Source organism: Carassius auratus, chromosome 29 (genome assembly GCF_003368295.1).
Source record: "Carassius auratus strain Wakin chromosome 29, ASM336829v1, whole genome shotgun sequence".
In the NCBI taxonomy this organism is placed as follows: domain Eukaryota; kingdom Metazoa; phylum Chordata; class Actinopteri; order Cypriniformes; family Cyprinidae; genus Carassius; species Carassius auratus.
In genome coordinates this window covers 3288544-3309671 of record NC_039271.1, presented here as the reverse complement: position 1 = coordinate 3309671, position 21128 = coordinate 3288544, and the positions used below count along the sequence as shown (strand labels likewise).

The 21128-nt window shown below is 35.3% G+C and overlaps 1 protein-coding gene across 1 annotated transcript; it reads left to right on the top strand.

The window, feature by feature from the left end:
• The first annotated feature begins 1727 nt into the window (after window positions 1-1727).
• LOC113047872 (neural Wiskott-Aldrich syndrome protein-like) lies at window positions 1728-20102 on the top strand. The gene is made up of 11 exons (XM_026209218.1): window positions 1728-2176; window positions 7958-8092; window positions 9272-9358; window positions 9748-9844; window positions 10355-10378; window positions 13347-13551; window positions 13936-13978; window positions 14761-14914; window positions 17243-17736; window positions 18807-18915; window positions 19014-20102. Exons 1-11 carry the CDS (start codon window positions 2069-2071, stop codon window positions 19070-19072), a joined length of 1515 nt encoding a protein of 504 aa, XP_026065003.1. The 5' UTR covers window positions 1728-2068; the 3' UTR covers window positions 19073-20102.
• The last annotated feature ends 1026 nt before the right edge of the window (window positions 20103-21128 follow it).

Below are 21128 nucleotides of genomic sequence, written 5' to 3'. Positions count from 1 at the left end.
AACACATTCAGCTTTTGTCTGGCCAAAACTATCGGTTGTCAGCATAACACCATGCAGCAAATATTATGCTCACCCACAATCGGTCCTCAAATAGCACAAGGAAACATGCAAAGGTGACAACTTGAAGAGACAAAAACAGTGGAAAGTTGCACGGGAGACCTGAATTGCAGAAGTGAGAAGATACGTGTGAAAGGTTAAGAGAGATATGGACACATGCAACACTTATATGATTTCTGATAAGGAGTTCTTATCATCCTCTGTGTCAATGTCAATAGGTGTGTTTACAGAAAATGGTAATCGCAAGCAGGCTGAAGCCCTCACTTTCAATGAAAACATGATCTCACTGGCTGTGTATTAGATTATTTTAAAATTTCTTTGGTTCATTTTTTTATTTAAACTGTAAATTGGATGGTTTATTTATACCACATTTAATATGGAATTGTAAATGAAAGCGATTTGAGGTGGAGTAAAATTGTTTGGTTACAGAATATGAGGTTAGAGTCCCTAATCAGACATATAAAAGTCAAGTTGTAAAGATGACAGAATTAACTACAGTTTAATTGTGTCAATTAAAAAAAAAAAAGATATGGGAAAAGAATGTTTTAGAAATTGGTTGAACAAAACAAAGACATACCTGAATATATGTTTTCATTCCTTTCTTTTGGCATAATCAGTTTTTACCCACTGACTCTCTCTCTGTGTGTGTGTCGCTCATCTAACTGGTTTTTCAGGTTTCTGTCTGTTTACCTCACTGCTCAACCATGTTTGGGAGTGACTAAATTCAAGCAGGAACTGGAAAAACTCCGAAGTGTTGACGGCTGCTAATATTTTCACCACATCAAACCTTATACCCAAAGCTTCACAATCAACATAGCTGAGGAGTTTCTGTAAATTATTACATTAACTTGTCATAAAGCCTCCTGATGTCAAGATATTACCTAAGACGAAAGAACAGACTGGCTACATTATTGTTTAAAATGTTTAATGTGGTCCAAATCAGAAGACACATCCATATTTTGTTGTACTTTAACATATTTAAGAAACACTCTACCAAGAGACAGACTGTCAGTGCTAAGAAGGTGCAAAATAATTTCAAGTGGCTATTTTGTAATTAGGAGCAATTGTTTTTTGTTTTTTTATTGTTGTCTTGGTTATTTTTTTTGCCCAAAGAGGCCTTGTAAGTCACATTCCTCCTCTAATTTAGCTTGGCTTTATTGTTGTGGACTCTTCATTCTTTTATTTTCTTTTTCTTTATTTTCTTTTGCACTATTGTTGTTTGTATAAGAAGCCTGCTTCAAACCGTATTATTGCAGCGCTAAAAATATTTTTTTAATTACTTATAATTTAAAAAAAAACTCCCACTTGACTCCACGTCATGACTCCGCCCACACTGCGCTTCTTTGTGAAACTGCGTTTGACTGCGTTAATGCCTTGACTGCGCTTTATAATGTCTAATAACCAACTAATTTTTGTTTTAAAAGCATTTAAGTGACTATTTCACGTTATAAGTAGACTAAACACGATATGAATCCTACTATAGCGAAGGCTTAACTCATTAACTCATGTTAACGTTGCTTGGTAACCTTCCCAGAGCGTCTAGTCACGTAATTCCTTCAATATTCATAGGCCACGCCCCACACCTCTCGGATTCGCCAGATCACCAGCGCTCAGACCCAAAGCCCGCTCCTCGTCCAATTAGATGTGGCTACTCATGGAACGCCAAGGCACGTCGTTAATATTCATAAGCTACTCTTTCGCCGTAGTGGGATTTGTAATTCGCCGCGTTTCACTGTCATGCGCATCGGTGGCAGTGCCATGTTGGATCGAAAGCTCGGTGCACAGGAGTTCAGATGAAACTTTAGAGTCCCAAGACGACGTTGGATAACCAAACGAGGATTGCGTTTTATTTCTGAGACACAAGACCTCTCTCAACCCACCACCGGCCGAAACACAACAGGCCTGGATATGAGAGCCTTCGGGTCCAAGCGGCGGTGATTAGAGATCAATGAACACGTATTTTCTGTTGAACACTTCCTGATCACAAGTTCACACCATCGGATTGTCAAAAATGAGCGGTCCACCTTCACACAGGAGGCCTGGGATCAATATCGGCTCCATTCTTCTCACCCCGCAAGAAAACGAAGTGCTTTTCAACCACCTGGGCAAGAAATGCACGGTAAGTTCTCACGCATTTGCTTGATTTCTTTCCCAGGTAGTGTTTGTTGATGTTACCAACTCGATTCAGTGTAACTAATGATTCCACTGGAATGTATCACTTGGATAATCCATTCACGGAATACAGAGATACATTGTATCCAATTGTTAAACCGACGCATGTGTCTGACAGTGTTTCTGGTGCAATGCATGCTTTTAAAGTTTCAGGTGAACTTGTGTGAGGTTTTCAGACTTTTTGACAAAAAATATGATTACCTCCCAAATAAAATATATGACGGCTATATATTTTTCCATAATCACTCATATATATATATATATATATATATATATATATATGATATATATATATATATATGAGTCAGCGTTTCATGACATCTTTAAATAACTCTCGAAACGTTAAGTGCTTTATTTTACCTTCGCAGTTGTTTAATGTAAAGAAAGACCTTCATAATTCAGGGTTGCCAGGTTTTCATAAGAAAACACGCCTAATTACTACTCCAGACTTGTCCAAGTATACCCCAGTCGAGTTTCAGGGGGGTACCTAGTTAATTTTAGCACTCCAGGATAAATATCATGTTATTAGAGTCGCTTCAACCCGCGTACATGAAAAAAATCAACCCGTTACGACAGGGTTAAAGTACCTAATTCCGCGGGATAACCGCGGACTTGGCAACACACAGCAGTAGGCGAACTTGATTAGGCGGTGTAAGCATATTGGCTCATGCATTTATGTTCCTCTCACAGCTTGATTTTATGGCAGATGAATCCCGTCACCTGACAGCACCTCATAAAATTCTTCCTTTTCCTCTGATTGTTTCAGTCTCAACGTCAAATAGTCCTGGTTTCAAATACTATACATTAACCACCTTTACATTTCCCAGTCTTATGCTATGTGTACAGTGATAATAAGCAGCCTTTCATAACTAAGACTCATTGGAGGAAACTGTTGTCACTGTTGGTGTGTCTGTTCAAACTATCAATAATGTGTAACCAAATATTCAAAATTGGGAGGAGCAGGTGGAAAAGACATTGAATGTTTGGCTGTTATGGCCTACATTTGTGCAATTCTATGCACATTTCTCAAATTTTAAGTAACATTTGCCGTATAAAATTGTTCATTTTGAGACTAACCCTAGGCACAATGACCATCTTGGTCACATTTATTGACCGACAATCTCAAAATGACTATAGAGTTGGTAAATGAATCAGTCCTGATGATTTAGGCTATTTGTTTATGGGTCAAAATGAGACGTCCCATTTTGGTGTCCGCTTCAAATAAAAGCAATTTTATATACATCGGTAGAGTGTCTACTTTAATGTAAAATTTTATAAAATGTAAAAATGTGTTTTATTCATTTATGTAAAAATGTAAATAAAAAATAAATAAATGGGGGGGAAATTATAAATAATTAAATGTACTTATCGAAATATATAAAAGTAAAAAAATTTAACATTTTTTTTTTCTTCTTTTTTTACATAAAAAAAAAAAATATGGGTAAAAAAAAGTGGTTTGAAGGATAGTAGACTATAAAATAAAACACATTATAATATAAAAAAAAAACAATTAAAGCTGTATTTAATTTGTATTTATATATTTTTGATGCTCAAATAACTTTATCATTTTGACCCTTGTTAACCATAAGTTGCACCTTTCGATTTTGTAGCGATAGTTGATGGTAACCTTTTGATCTCTAGTTTAATAGACAGACATGTTTAATCATCAGTGTCATCAGATTTCTCTCGGCTGTTGTTGCGTAACATGGAGTTTTTTTTAACTGGGTTTTTATTTGGGTAATGTTTAGTCCAGTGTCACGTGCTGCTCTCGCTCACCTGTGCGTTTGTAGTTCAGTCTGTTTCCTCATTCCACTACGTTCCCTGTTGTGTTCCTACACGAAAGTCGTGTTCTTAAGATAGCGATAACTAAGCTTCTCTTTTCACATGAGGGCACCTGGGTTTCCAAAGTGCCTTGTTCCTCCGTTTAAAACTGGAGTCGCTGGACTTGTTGCCCAAAATTCATAGATAATCTCGCATGACATGAGTCCTTTACGTACTTTACATTCCTGGCGGCGTTGGATGGTGACACATCTTATCAAAAGCTTGCGATATCAAGGCTTAGAGTCACCTTTAACATTGATTATGAAAGTCTTTTCACATTCTAACGGACGTGTTGTGGCATGATTGAAGCGGGTGTGTTGTCCACATCTCTCTGAGGATTCAGTTCACTTGCTGTGAATCACAGAACCATGATTTTGTGACCTTTCTTGTTTTTCTTCTCTTCTGCCAGCGGTTTTGGGAGCTTTTGCTTCATGGTGCTCACACACCGACTGGATGCAGTGTTAGTTTTAGAGCAGGACTGCTCGATCAGCCCACCGTGAGGATGTGGTCCGGTGGGCCTCGGTGGTTTTCTGCTGCTGATGGCAGTATGTGGTTCTCCTCCTGCATGTGAATGTGGGGGGGGTTGGAGAACCAGTCCTCTCAGGTAGTTCCTGCTGGCCGGGTTTCTGTCATTTTTGGTTGTTTGAACCCTGAGGACAGCTACAAATCTCTTCGTTTGAGTGTGTAATGAATAGAATTTGATAATAGCATCGATCAGGGGTCTCCAATCTCGGGAGTTCAGCCCAACCCTAATTAAACACACCTGAAGCAGCTAATCAAGATCTTACTACGCATCCAGGCAGGTGTGTCGAGGCAAGCGACACCCCGGCAGAGATTCTTCAGCTTTCACCCTCAATTTTATCCTTTCAGTGTGAGTTTTTCAATGTCCAGATATATAAGAGTGGGGTGGCTGATGGACGAAATAATAATTTGTACATATTTGTAGAATTGTAATAGCTTCCCCGTCAGAGCTAGTTATAATTAGTTTTTCACTGTATACTTCATTTTTTTAACTCGCATCTGTTTGTTAATTTGCATCGGGCTATTTAGATTATTAGGTTATTGATTGGTTTTTGATGCAAAAATAACTAACCCCTTGCTAAAGTATAATGACATTAAATTATATTTATTGATTAAATTATTTACTTATTGAATTTATCGATTCTTATTATTTACAAGTTATTGTAGTACTCATCCAAAGTGTCTTTTTATTTTTATTTATTTATTTTTTGCATAAACACAAATTTCTGTTATGTATTACTTTATGTATAATTATGTAGCTTTATTTTAAAATGTGATAGACATTTTTATTATTTATTAAACTCATATTACTTATTTTTTCATTAGTTTTATGTATTATTTTTAAGTTTAAGATATGTAATTATTTGAAACTCACCATGGCTCACCAAGGCTGCAGTTATTTGATGAAAAATACAGTAAAAACAGAAACTTTAATTTTTTTTATGTAAAGTGTAATTAATTCCTGCACAGCTCAGACTTCAGTGTCCTTCAGAAAGCATTGTGATATGCTGATTTAATCGTCTTATTATTACATTGATTAACTTTCCTTAATATTTTTGTGGAATCGGATACTTTTTTCAAGATTCTTAGGAAAGTTAAAAAGAAAAGCATTTATCGAAAATATATATTAAAAGTTGTAAATTTTTGAATGTCTTTACTGTCACATTCGTTTTGTATAATGTCTCTTTTCTTTGCTGTATGATCATCAGTGATGTCATCAGTGATGTCATGCATGAATACATATAGGCTACATTACATCACCAGATTTCTTCCGGAGGTCATTTCCGCTAGCCGCAGCTAATAATGAGCGAGAAACTGTGAGATAACATCACACACACTCGGGATCGGATGGATGCCGCTGACTTTGAGTAATGACTGAAATGAACTGATAATAGGCGGCAGCTTCATTCAGCCAATGAGAGCGCAGAAGCCCCTCTCGCTGTGTGTGTGTGATCCTACTGTGTCCCTGTAAACCTTCCTCTCGCTTTTATCTTTGTGTGAGTCTGTAGCAGCTCGCAGGCCTGACTCTATTGGCTTTGCTGGTCCTCTTTGATTATGTAAATCATCTGGCCCGTCCCGAGGATGGATGCTGATTGTTAATTCCTGAAAGTGGCTGTTTGGCGAGGACCTCTTCATGTGTATTGCAGCTATTCACTTAAAAGTGCTGCTGGGAAGTTTGGGATTACATCACTGTCACAAACTCAGTTTTTAAGAGTAGCCGGCCTGTACTTTGTGGCTTTTCTCTATAAATATTGACTGGCTCTTTTGTTCTGATTCCTCTCAGCGGGTTCGTCTCGGGTCAAACCTTGATTTGTAAACTCAGATGCATGCGTTGGTTTCATCTCGGGTGTATCCTTGTTTTTCCTCGAAAGCGACATATTGTGGGAAAGCAGACAGTCCAGGATTTTGTCTTTCACTTTTCAGTGTTTGTTCAGTCCTTTATTAAAGCTAAACTGGAAAAACCGGTCATTTTGTGGAAGCTTATTTCCAACATGGAATAAAAAATAAAAAGATCATTGCGACCTTTTCTCATGATTATGACTTTATATTTCATAATTCTGAGTTTGTGTTTCTTGCAAGTCTGAGAAGAAAAGCCACAACTGTGAAAGAAAGCCTTTATTTATTTATTTTATTGTATTCCTTTTATTCCATAAACTAAATTGCAACTTACAGTATCTCATAATTTTTATTATTTTTATTCCATAAAAAATAAGCTCACATTTTCTTCTCAAAGAGAAAGTCTAAATTGTGAAAGTCGTGATTACCTTTTTTTTTTACTCTTTTATTCCCATAAATTAAAATGGTAATTGCAACTTTTTATCTTACTTTTTTCACAGAATTGTAAGATGTTACCGCAATTCTGAGAAAAGTCTGAAATATGATTATTTTGTTTTTATTCTTTTTTTTTCTCACAGTTCACTTTTTGTCCTCACAAGTGATAATTAACATCAGACAATTTAGACTTTTTTTTTCTGAGAAAAAAATGCTGAGATTTGTTTTTTTTCTTCTGAGATATAAACAATCTATGCTCACAAATATATAAGTCATAATTAACTTTTTTTATTCCTATTTTATTTATTTTATTTCATTAAAAATAAAGAAAAGTAATTGTCACTGTTTATCTCACAACTGACTTTTATTTTTCAAAATTCTGAGTGCATATATCTTTTTTTTGTGTTTTTTTTTCAGAATTTTTGTAATGCTATTGATATCACAATCAAGAACTAATTAACACATGACCGCAAACATTTATATATCTATCTATTAATATTCAGAAACTTGGTTCAATCTAGCTATTATGATAGTTTACGTATAAAAGGTGAACTACCAAAACTCTTGCTTAGAATTTAGTTCTTTTTGTATTATACATACATGCTGGATTTAATTCTCTAATTCTTGGTCATGTAAAAAATGATCTTTGATCATGAGCTGTGCTTTTTGCCGAAGAGGTTGGACTGCAGTGGTAATGTGTTCATTCCTCTAGATTAGTCTGAGAGAGCGTGAGCATCTTCTTTCTCTGGTGTTGTGACTGGTGGCTTCGTGAGGAGACTATCAAAGGCATCGTGTGTTGGGCGTCTTTCACTGTGGTCCTCCTCGCTCACATCCGTCATGAGGTGTTTGCCCTGTGAATGACCACCGCAGTTCAACGCCACAGTTTGTGGTAGTTTCATAGGATTAAAACTTTAAAATTGAGCACTTGTTGTGAGCTTTATAGAACATGCATGTATAAACCAGTCATCTTCACTTTTAAAGCTTTTATCATTGTGAAATGTATACTTGGGCATCTGTTTACACGGAAGTTAATGTGACCCTCATAAGCAGGTGCAGAATGACATCTCCGTTACAGATTTGTAATAGTTGTGCTGTTTCTCTTCTGTCTCTGCAGAGTTTGTGTTCAGCCGTGGTGCAGGTCTATGGAGCAGACAGAAACTCATCCTGGGTGAAGAAGTGCTGTGGGGTGGCCTGTCTGGTGAAAGACAACCCTCAGAGATCTTACTTTATCAGGGTGTTTGATATGAAAGTAAGTCAACCGACGCTCCATGTGGGTCAGATGTCTTTGAGATACCTCGGGGCTAGGGGTGGACTATGTGGAAAAAATATCATAGCACAGTTTTCTTTTCTTTTTGAAATCTCACAAATCTTTGTCATGTTGGTTTTACTATTTTGCAAGTTGTTTGAGCGTTAAAGCCAAACTAATTTCATAACTATTAAATTCAATGTGGGCCAGCAACTGTTTGGTTACCCACATTCTTCAAAATATCTTCTTTTGTGTTCAGCACAAGAAATAAATTAATACAGGTTTGGGACAACGTAACAGTGAGTAAATAATGACAGAAATTAAATTTAAGGGTGATCTATCCCTTGACGGTAATGACAGTAGACTGCATGTTTAATAGGTGTACTGTCCCTTTAAGACCTTCACGTATGTATCTAATACAGACACACATACTGTATGTTTTTCTCTCAACTGTTTACTTTCACTTTAGACATAACCAACTGAGTCTAAATGTTTTAACAGTATTAGCTCAAAAGAGAACTTGGTTCAATAATTAGGTGCTGTTTGACAGGCTTTAGCGAACTTAAGAAATGCCTCCTGACCTCAGACCTGTTTTAAACACTTTATATCATTTATAAGAAATGGCAAGCTCAATGAGAAAAATGTACAACAAACAAACTGTACAAAATCAATCCTGTAGTTGGTGTAAAGCCCACTTTGAAAATCGATGGGATCATACTGTCTACACTCGCTGTTGAATAGGACATTACAGACTAACCCATATAATATTATTTTATATTAAACTTATTTATTATTTACACTCTTTTATATTTCATTCATGTATTTTTTAAATTGTTCATGAAGTAGAAGAAATATTATAAAAGTATCTTTATTTATAGATAAATTTGTATTTATTTTATGAATATCTTGTATATAAAATATATATGTTCGCACATGTTTTTATACATGTGTATATACTTTTTTTTTATTAAGTAATATAAATCACATTTTATTTATTAATTTATATGCATATTATTTATTAATTTATATGCATATTATTTCAATATTTAATTCATTTTATGAATTTATTTTACTGTATAAATAAAATCTTTATTCATATAAATAAAATAATCTAACATTTCACACATGGAAGTCATGTTTCTCTTGGTATTAAGGAAACGGTTTCTTCTTCTGCTTTGACAGGAGGGAAAACAATTGTTTCATCAAGAGTTCTACAACAACTTTTCAATAAACTTCTCCAGGCCATACTTTTTCACCTTTGCTGGAGATGTAAGTACTTGGATGCCCTTTGTGTTTTTCAAACAGTCATGCTGTATGCTTGTACTTCCCCTGTCATGGACACAGACCGATAAAGTTTGTTAAAATCAATGTTAACATGAAATTGAATCTTATTACGCATGATTCATCCATGCACTTTATCCTCAAAAAAAAAAAAAGTCTTTGTAATCCTTCATTAAAATGTAGATTTATTATTGTTTTACTCTAAAATGTGCTGCATTCAAAAGTTAAATGAGTTGCAAATGCTATTTTGTTTAAGTGAATCAGTGCAGGGGTTTTTCCTGTTGGAATAACTCTTCTGAATCATTTGTGTTTTGATTAATGACTTCTAGTCTGTCTGCAGTGTATATAAAGCATATTTAATATGCATTTGTCCGCAGACGTGCCAGATCGGCCTCAATTTTGCCAGTGAGGAGGAAGCCAGGCGATTCAAGTCTGCTGCCAATGAACTTCTGATTAAAAGAGGGAGGAAAACCGGTAAATTCAGCCGCATATCAGCCTGTATCTGTCCTCCACTTCATGACTAACTCTGTCTATGTATTGTGCTGCAAAGACATAATTTGGGTTTCTTCTGGCATGACTCAGTTGCTCCTTTTATCTACTTCTGTCACTCTTTCTTTACTGCTATTTCCCGCTCTCCCAGTGTGTTCTTCCTAACCAAGGCTCCTCACACAGTTTCCTCGTCTGTTTGTGCCACGTCTTGCTGTTTGATGTCTCTAGGTCTGCTTCTGATTAGCTCTGCTCTTTAACCACTTCCTGTCTTTGTGTCGACTGACTCAGCAACTTTTCCTTGGACAAGGAGAGCATTGTGCATTTGAGTATTTTCCAGTGCACTTCCAACTAATAATAAACAACTTCTGATCTTTCCTACCAACACTAGATTGATCCTAAACCTCCCCTTCCTGCTCTTTCACTAATAAACCTCACATTTTAAAATCAGGTGGTGGTGAATTAAGTAGTAATGGTTATCTTAATTTTGTCTTGCAGAAAAAAGACGTGACCCACCTAATGGTAGGTTGTTTACTAATGAATTACATTATTTGTTGATAGACTGAGCTTTAAACATGACTGACAAAGTTTATGATTTAAAATGTATTTATTTCTCCACACAATTTGAAGATATGCGCTTATTAATACACAACAAATCTTGGATAATCAGGTTGCAAAAGAAATGTGCAAGTTGCATCTTGCAAAAAAAAACCTTTGCAAAGAAATTGAAATTATTTTTTCCTTGAGGTAAAAAGGTCATTAAAATTTTGTATTGACAGTTTGGCCCAAAATTCTCATTACTATTAAATAACATTATTCAATTCAATAAATACAATACTGCCATTCTGTATAGCTACGCTTAATATTTGCTAATAGTTTTCCTACAATTCACCACATAGTTTAAAATGCACATAAGCAAACATTGAGCAAATGCAATTTCCAAACTTGCACACCATCCCCCTTGTGTGCTGTTGCTCAAAACTTGATCTACACAGTGGTGATGGTCTTTTAACTGTAAGGCCCCCAGGAGCCATCAACATTCCACCCAACTAACGTATGTTAACAGTCCATTTCTCCACTTTACCATTCACCCCAGAGGCAAAAAAAAAAATCCAGCAATACTGGAAAATCTGGTCACTTCCATCCGTCTTACAGACAAGCAATGCTGAAGCTTTGGAATAACATGTTTCAGCTATTCAGCCGTGTAGAAGCAGATAAACTGGATTTGGATTTCAAATGTCTGCTTCTTTTTAATGAAAGAAGATTATTTTGCATGTGTAAAGGTGCTGTTTCAAGTGAGCCAAAAGTGCATGATCAAGTGACCTATAGGTGATTCATGGATACATGATCTCCTGACATGTGTCTGATGTCTGTGGATGAACAACACGACAAATATTAGACCTCTTCTATTTGAGAGGATTTTCTCTGCTGGTTATATAAATTTACTCCGTTTACTCAGATCAACAGGGGTTTTCCTTCTCATAATTTCGTGCCACACACTTATAGAACAATTATAGGTTTGTAAACATTCAGGATGCGCGGGCATCATGGTTGCAGAAAACCTGGGAGCGAATAGCCTTTACGGATGGAGAATTAAACGGATACAGTATAAAATTGTAAGGTTTGAAAAGATTGCAGATTATATTGATTAGATGTCATTTTCAAAATGTTCTCTGCATATTACAAGAGCTTGCCACTAAGCGATAATCACTTATTCAATTAATTTGACGCTAGATAGTGGGATAGTCTTACAGATCTGGAATAAACAAATAATAAAAAAAAGTACATTTTTATAATTCAAAATTCTGACTATTCTCGCAGTTCAGAATGAAAAAACTTTCTGAGTTATAAAGTCTGAATTTGGATATATAAACTTGCATTTGCGATGAAAAAAAAAAAAGTCAGAATTATGTAAAAATGTTAATAGTAAGGTTTGTAGGACATCATTGAACAGCAAATATGAATTTTATGTAGGCATATTATTTATATCAAATGTATGCTTTAAAAGTAGCGTAATCATAGCAGTTTTCCTCCAAAATATGTCCATTTAAACGTCAGCATTTCATTTCAAATGGCATCTTTGACGAGTGTTCTAAAAAATTATTTGCATTCCGATCTTGACATCAAAAGGCACAAAAATATATATATTTTTCTCTTATTTCATGGATTTTACCCGTTTACTTCCACTTGTTTCCATTGTTTTTCTGCAAACACTATCCGCACGCAGCTGCAAGTGACGTAACTGTGACGTCTATGCTAAATTGGTATATATTCATCTAGTACTGACATTCATTTTGGTATGATTAGCGCCCTCTGGCTGCGTGGAGGGAAGTGTAGCGTGTCCTCATCACACCGTGCTTGGAAGAACCTGAGAGATTTGTGGCAGCTTATTGCTGGGTTTAACGGTTATGTAAAATCCAGCGGGGGTGTATAATTTGCCGGGATTAAAAAGAGGCGGGTCTTTATGTCCCTTCAAATGCTGGCAGAGAACAGCAAGAGCAGCCTGACCAGACCCAGTTGTGTCGTGGACATCTGCATGCATTCAGAGATGATGTTCTGCACTACCTTTTTGTCAGCGCCGACTGATGAGATACTAGATGAGGCTTCAGATTTGGGAGGTTGCCTGGCTCCCCTGCAGTGCCTCGTCCTCCCACAGGACGAGCTGTACTGTCCGTTCTCGGACCCCACGGCTAACCTGCGGCACAGCGAGCGCACCTGTGTGGTGATGGGTAAAATCCTCCTGAATCTGGGTTTAGGGGGTGGAGACATTAGCGGACGCTTTAGCCCGTTGTTTTTATTCTCGCCCGCTTGCCATGTCGAACGCGAGGACGCAGGTAGGTTGTGCCCTGAGATGTGGTGAAGTTTCTCTGAACACTTCTACGTGATTGGACGTGGTGTTTTATTGGCCCGTTTAGTCTTAAAGCAGTTTCTTGTGTTCAGTGCATTTAAGAAAGTGAGTGTTATAGAAAGTGCTTGTTTATAGTAATAAAAACAATAAATAAAAAAAACGTCAGATTTTTCTCTCATAATTTGCATTGATATATAACTCAAAATTAGGACTTTTATTTGAAACATTTTGACTTCTCAGAATTACGCAATTCTGACTTCCTTAGAATTATGAGTTTACATCTCAAAATTGGCTTTTTTGCTATAGTCCTGGCATTTTTGTTTCTGCCACACTATAAAAAAAAAGGCAATTGTGTAATCTCAGATTACTGATTTCTGTTTGTCTTTTTTTTTTTTTTTTGCAAATGCGAGTTTGTAGCTCAGTCCAGACCTTTCCTCCCAAAATTGCAAGAATTATGAGACAAAATCATAATTGCAAGATATAAACTCTTTGAATAAAATTCAAAATCATGAAAATGACAAAATTGTGAAATAAATCAGAATTACCCTAATTCGTTTTTTTTTATTGCCTTGTTGGAAGCATGCTTCCACATTTTTATCCCATTACAGAATTTAAAAAAGAATTTGATTGTTTTCGTTTCAGAACCATCAGGACCTTTAGGACCGACACTTCCGATGGCAACAGTGGACATAAAGAACCCCGAAATCAACAGCCAGCGTTATCAAAATAACACTCAAATGAACAACATCAACCTCCACAGCAACTTCAACTGGAAAGACAAAGGCAAAGGCAAGAACAAGAAGAAGAAAATATCCAAATCTGAAATCGGCACCCCGAGCAATTTCCGGTGAGTTCACTTTTGAGTTCAAAACCACTTGGTTCCGCGCTTCCCTTTCTAGAATTGTTGGTTTTGGCCAGGTATTGCATACACTTCCTTGTGCACTTAACAGTAAAGCTGCTTTATCAAAGCAGAGTTCCTGTTTTTTTCCTGGCCATTTGCTCAGTACGTTGTGATGGAAAGTGTAATCTGATGGCCACCTGTTTTTAATCTCATGTAACGTATCCCAGACGTGGATAATCTGGACTTTATATTCGAGGAATCATAAAGTCGACTTCCTCAAACATGAACATGTTTATTGATGTACCTTTAATCTCCGTTTTATCTTTATTTGATCAATGCATTTACAGTTTCTTAGCTGTTTTTTATTGAAATGTCTTTTTATTTTTCCAGGCATGTCGGACACGTCGGCTGGGATCCCAACACAGGCTTTGATGTGAGGAATTGTGACACTGCATGTTTTCATTCAGTGCATCTGTTTACATGTTCATCATTTTCTGGGTCACGGGTCACGTCAGGAGATGATTCACAATTGCAAGTCATCTCTTACACAATGTAATTGTAGGGGCTGTATCTTTATAATCCAAAAACAATCATTCTCCCAAAAATCAAGGATCATATTTCAGGTGTTGCGCTGTAGAGTGTGTATTAGATCTGTGTGGCTCCACTTTTTAATTTGAATTTCCCCTGAATGGGAGATTACATAAAGGGGATTTCTGCAGAAGCAATTTTTCATTATCAGAGGAAAGAATTATTAAGCCCTATGCGGTACAGTCATTCACAAAAAGAAACTGGTTAGGTTTTCCATTATTTAAAAAATAGATATACTGTTCAAAACGAAGACGAAAAAGTATTATTTTTCTGGTTACTGGAATACACTATTGTTCAAAAGTTTGTGGTCAGTAGAAGTTTCAATGCTCACCAAGGCTGCATTTAATGCACTTCATTTTCTCATTTCTGTGATAAAACGGCATTTATTCAAATATTTTGTAACATTTTAAATGCCTTCACTGTCACTTTTGATCAATTTAATGCATCCTTGCTGAATGCATTAAAAAAAAATCATACTGACCCCATACCTCTGTATCTCCAGCATTAAAAGCGTGACTTTAAAAAAGAGAAATACTGTGACATAAGAAGCAGAAGTTAACTCTAATTTTAATTTGATTTGCATTCCATTTTTGTCTCGTTTGTTAACTTTTGTTTGTCTTTTCTCAGTTGAATAATCTGGACCCAGAACTAAAGATCCTGTTTGACATGTGTGGCATTTCTGAGGCCCAGCTCAAAGACAAAGAGACGTCTAAAGACATCTACGAATTCATTGAGCAGAGAGGAGGAGTAGAGGCGGTCAAAAATGAGCTTCGGCGACAAGGTGAGTCCGAGAGTTTGCGTACAATTATCAGGTCTTATTAGAACGTATCTAAGCAAACCTTATCTTATGTTTTACTGTAATAAAGTAATGTTTGAATAATTTGTCCTTCAGGACCCCCACCGTGTTGTGGTAGGTCACTTTCCCCATGAGTTTGCAATGAAAAAAAGAACTAACAGTTTGTTTTTTTACCTAAAAAAAGGGGGCACAACAGTGGCCCAATCAGAAGGCTTGCATCATTACTAAAAGTCTGCTGTGTGCTGAAGCTGTGTGTGTATCTTTAGAGATCATATTTGTAGCCATATATATATGTACAGTACAGACCAAAAGTTTCGAAACATTACTATTTTTAATGTTTTTGTAATAAGTTTCTTCTGCTCATCAAGCCTGCAATTATTTGATCAAAAATACAGGAACAATTTTTATATTGTGATTATATTATTACAATTTAAAATAATTGTTTTTAAATTTATTATACTTTTAAATTATCATTTATTTCTGTGATGCAAAGCTGAATTTTTAGGATCATTATCACATGATCCTTTAGAAATCATTCTAATATGAGGATTCATTATCAAAGTTGGAAACAGTTCTGCTGCTTAATATTTTTTCAGAACATGTGATACTTTATTGTATACTTTGAATAAAAAGTAAAAAAGAAGCTATGTTTTAAAAATATAATTTTTTTATAATAACAATATACACTATGGTCAGTAATTTGGGGTCAGTAATTTTTTTTTCTTTTTTTTTTTTTTATAAAATCAATACTTTTATTCAGCAAGTATGTGTTAAATTGATAAAAAGTGATAGTAAAGAAAATCTATTATTAGAATATATATTATTAGAGTTTTTTTTTTTTTTTTTTTTTTTAAATAAATGCAGTTCTTTTTAACCTTTTATTCATCAAATATATTAGACAGCAGAACTGTTTCCAACACTCATAATAAATCAGAATATTAGAATGATTTCTAAATGATCGTGTGATAGACTGATGTTACATGTGACACTGAAGGCTGCAGTAATGATGCTGAAAATTCAGCTTTGCATCACAGGAATAAATTATTTTTTTTAAGTATATTCAAATAGAAAACTGTTATTTTAAGTTGTAATAATATTCCACAATATAACTGTTTTTTCTGTATTTTTTAATTAAATAATTGCAGGCTTGATGAGCAGAAGAAACTTCTTTCAAAAACATTAAAAATAGTAATGTTTCCAAACCTTTGGTCTGTACTGTATATATATATAAGCGACTTTAATGCATGTCTTGAAGTCTTAACCACAAGATCAACACTCCAGCTCTGGTCAGATGTAAGAAGAACATTTCTTCTGTTTTACTCACTGCTCACAGCTCAGATTTCCCCAGTCCGACTTATTCTTCAGAGTCAGCATTTGTTCACCCTGGTTTGCTGGAATAATTTCAGCTGTGAGCAGCAGCCAGAATGAACACCGTGCATGAGCTGCTACAGCTGCTGACGAATTCAAGAACTTCTGTTTCTAAGTTGACTTTGGCTGCATTAGCGAGTGTTATTGGAGGTTAATCATTTACCACATTGTTTAGGTGGGCAATATGGACAAAATATAACTGTAACCCAAGTGTATATGAGTAACTATAATGCAAGTAAACAAACAAAAATTAGAGGTTAAGCTTTTTTTGAGGTTATGAAATTAATATATTTGAGCAAGGATGCATTATTTTCTATTTCCATTTTTTTTTCTATCCAGCAAGCAATCTTGAAGAATACATAACTCTCTGTTTTCAACACCGATAATAATAATGTTTCTTGAGAAGCTAATCGTTATATTAGAATGATCTAAAGAAGCACGTGACTGAATAAATCACAGGAATATATTACATTTTTAAAAATGTAAATCTACCAAGAATAGTTATTTAAATCGCTAGCTTTAATAATTGTTTCAATTAAATGTGAGCATAAGATGCTGCTTTCAAACGCATGAGAAAATCTTGAATATCGCATATTTAATTTAGCTTTAAATAAAACAGATTATTGTTTCTATCTGTTCAATAGCCGTGTATTAATGCCTGTTTTTGTAAGGTGATTTATCTTCTAATCTAATTTATTTTCTCTTATTATTTGGAGCTCGAATTACCCAAACCAGAACATAAAAGTATTCATTAATTATAAATGATCCTCATATTCTTTGACTTTAAGTTAAAAAACCTTCAAAATAGTCATTCTGAGTGTTCTGAATCCGACTTCTGTGATTCTAAGCTGCTATGTCTTAATAGCAACTTTGTTGAGATGCTTTGCATGAATCCATGTTTTAGCTGTGTTTACCGCAACGCAGCATTCTGTTATGTCTCTACAGCACCTCCACCTCCGCCCTCAAGAGGAGGACCTCCACCTCCCCCACCTCCCTCCAGAGGCCGAGGAGCACCGCCTCCACCTCCGCCGTCAAGAGGGCCCACCTCTGCTCCTCCTCCACCTCCTCCCTCCCGAACAGGATTTGGAGCACCACCACCTCCTCCCCCCAGCAGAGGGCCTGGGACTGCTCCCCCACCACCTCCTCCACCCCAGCCTGCCTCCTTGTCTCCACCAGCCCCTCCTCCCCCTCCTCCTCCATCATCAGTGGGCGGGGCACCACCACCGCCCCCACCTCCTCCTCCGGGACCCCCTCCTCCCGCGCCTCTGCTATCAGACGGAGATTCTGGGGAGGTGCCGGGGGGTAAATCCGCACTCCTGAGCCAAATTCGAGATGGAGCGCAGCTGAAGAAAGTGGACCAAAATAACAAGCCCCCTGTGTCCGCTGGAGGCCGTGACTCACTCTTAGACCAAATACGACAGGGCATTCAGCTTAAAAATGTAAGTAGAGCCTTTTTTTTTTTCTCTTTTTTTAGCCAGTGAGAAATTCGGGAGGGGAATATTTTTGTAGTAAATGATTATCAAGTCATGAACACAAACATTTGAGTTCTTAACACACTTTTTTTTATTATTATTATAATTATGTATTTTTACACTATTGTTTAAAAGTTTGCGGTTAGAACTTTTTTAATAATTTTTTTTTAAACAAATGAATACTTTTATTCTGCAAGGATGCATTAAATTGATCAAAAATGACAGTGAAGACATTTAAAATGCTACAAAAGATTCTGATTTTTAATGCATGCTGTTTTATCACAAAATAAGAAAAAAAAGATTTCTAAATATATCATAAATGTTTCTTGAGCAGATAATCAGCATATTATAATTATTTCTAATGCATCATGTGACACTGAAGACTGGAGTAAATCAGTAATTCAGCTTTGATCACAGTAATAAATTACATTTTAAAACATTCACACAGAAAACAGTTGTTTTAAATTATAATAATAATTCACAATATTACTGTTTTTACTGTATATTTAATCAAACAAATGAAAACCTGGTGAGCTATATATATATATATATATATATATATATATATATATATATATATATATATATATATATATATATATATAATTTTTTTTTTTTTTTTTTTTTTTCATTAATAATTCTAATGACACCGAACTTTTGAATACTAGTGTATTCTAGTGACCAGAAATATTATGTTAATTATCTAAAACATTATATAATATAGTGAAATCTGTTTCAGATATTTAGGTCAGCTCTCTCAACCATAAATAATAAAATTACCAAAAATAAATTAAAATTATTAGTGCATGTTCTTTGTAGAATTCCCTACATTTAGATTTTCTATTGCTTATGCAATTTAATTTATTTGTATGCAGCAATATTAACATCTCTAAGTGCAACGTCTCTCACAGCTTCAGTGTCATACCGAAAATAACTCGTAATTGATATTATTTTTTATTTTTTTTCTCCCCATGCTATCACGAGAACTGTGTGGCATGCAGATGAATAAAACCATTTTGGTCATGTGATATTTACAGGTACCCGACACTACAGACTCCGCTCCGCCCACTTCTGCCCCCTCATCTGGGATCGTGGGGGCGCTGATGCAGGTCATGCAGAAGAGGAGCAAAGCGATCCACTCTTCAGGTGTGTGCAGACCTGAGCTCAGACTATCTTAGGATTGTGTTAGATGTCTTACTTGTTTAAAAAGCAGAAAACTAAACATTCAATCTGTGGTTTTGCAGATGATGATGATGATGATGATGATGAAGATTTTGAGGATGAAGATGAGTGGGATGAATGATGACCAGGGCTGACCAGAAGAACTAAAACACTACATTGCTCTTGACAGTCTAAATCTTATCAAATTGTAATGTAAATGGACGACCGATTTGCTGTACATTTTTGTTGCCTTTATGCTTTTTTTGTATTAATCTGTGCAATACCTCATTTAATCCGTAAAGGTTTGTCCTGCATCTCCTGTAAAGGTTTTATTTTCCTCTCCTGGATTCACGTGCAATTTTACATCAAGTTTTCTTGATTTGTAGAGTTGAATGTTTTGGGGTCTTTTGTTTTGTTTTCTTTGTGATTTATTTTTTTTGAATGAAATTCGACTCTAAGGAACAAGTTGAGCAAGTCTTTAATATTGATATCAAGACTCAAAGCAAGAACACTATTTTCATGCTTTTCTCTTTCCTTTTCTTATTCAGTTTAACGCTGTTATTTTCTTAGAAGCCATATTTAGCCCCAATGCTAATTTGCAATTTGTTTCGAGTTTCTGTATTTGCACGAATCAAAAAGAAAAAAGTTGAAAAACGGCGCGATACAGCGGATATGTTTACACCATGTGTGCTATAGCTACTACGTCAGGACTCTCCTTAAAATTAGATTTGAGGAACACTACACTTATTAGAAATCTTTCTGTTGCATATGCTTTTTTGCATTTTACTGTCATTACAATACATTTTGCGGGCACTTTTTTATTTTTATTTTATTTTTTTGGTCAGAAACGGTTCAAGTTGGAAATTAATGCTCGTGTGCCATTGGGAGAAAAAAAATGCTGAAGTGGACAGTTCGTACATTCTCAATGTTTTACTAATAACACACTGTGATGGTGTACTAACTCAAGAGTGGCTCTGGTTTGTCTTGACAGTCTGCAATGGGTCGGATCATATAGTTTCACTGTGTTTAGCAGTGTTATTACAGCAATTTCTTTTTCAGTTTTCATCCTCCGTTTAACCAGGGTCGCTTTGCATTGAGACTTGAAACCTTTGAAATGAGGTTGTAAAAGAGTTATTAAAATTGTACACAAATAAATGTTAATATTTGCAGAACCCTTGTGTATTTGGTGGTTTTATTTGATTTAATTTGAGAAACTATACAGTAAATGTGACTAAAACCAGTTTTTTCTAAACCAGGAATACAGTTTTCCAAGTAGGTGATTCATAAAATGAGTGATTAGAGCAAAGTCAGGGTTTCTGCGGGTCTTAACAAGCTTTAATTAACCCATCCACAAAATACATTCAGTTTTACATTTAAAAAGGTCATTTCTAGCCCCATTTTAATGAGTTTAAAATATACAAACATACAGGGTCCGGATGAGATACTGATGTTCATACAATTAATACTCTGACGTTCCAGCAAATTAATTTAGATCTTGCTTTTAGAAGGTTAATCTTCTGACTTTGCAACTGTTTTGGTAAGTAGTATTACACAAACCTTATGGCAGAATTAATGATAATTTCAATCGATTATTGAATTAATTGCATTTAATCATTCTTAACAGTCAAATATTTACATTTATACAGACATGAAATGGAGTTATAAATCAATAAGATGAAGTCAATTTTTTTTTTTTTTTGCATTTAAAAACAAGGTACGATTACAACAACAGCAGAAATTACCACTTTTACCAATTGTAATAACAACAACAGAAAAATAAAACCGTGCAAATTTTCAGGTCATTCCCGATACAGAAAACACTGTGGTTTTAAGTTAAACATACCCACATTTAAAGAATTCTTCTGATGTACAATTATCTTCAAACATTAAATGCCATCTCACCAAACACCTGCATTAATCAGAATTGTTTTCCGAAGGTTGGTGTGATTCCAAAAAGAGCACACACTATCTGTATTTACTGATGTTTTTGCTCTGGAGATGGGTTTCTTCTTCTCTCTTACAGTCTGGTTACCAAAGATACTCGGGAACCTCCACCTGCCAAGAATTATAAGGTCAGATCTCCCATTTTCTTCCAGTGTAATCAAATTAATTCTATTTATTTATTAAATAAATAACTATTTTGAATTTGAATTTTGTATTTGACCTTCTTGATTGCATATCAATAATACATTATATGC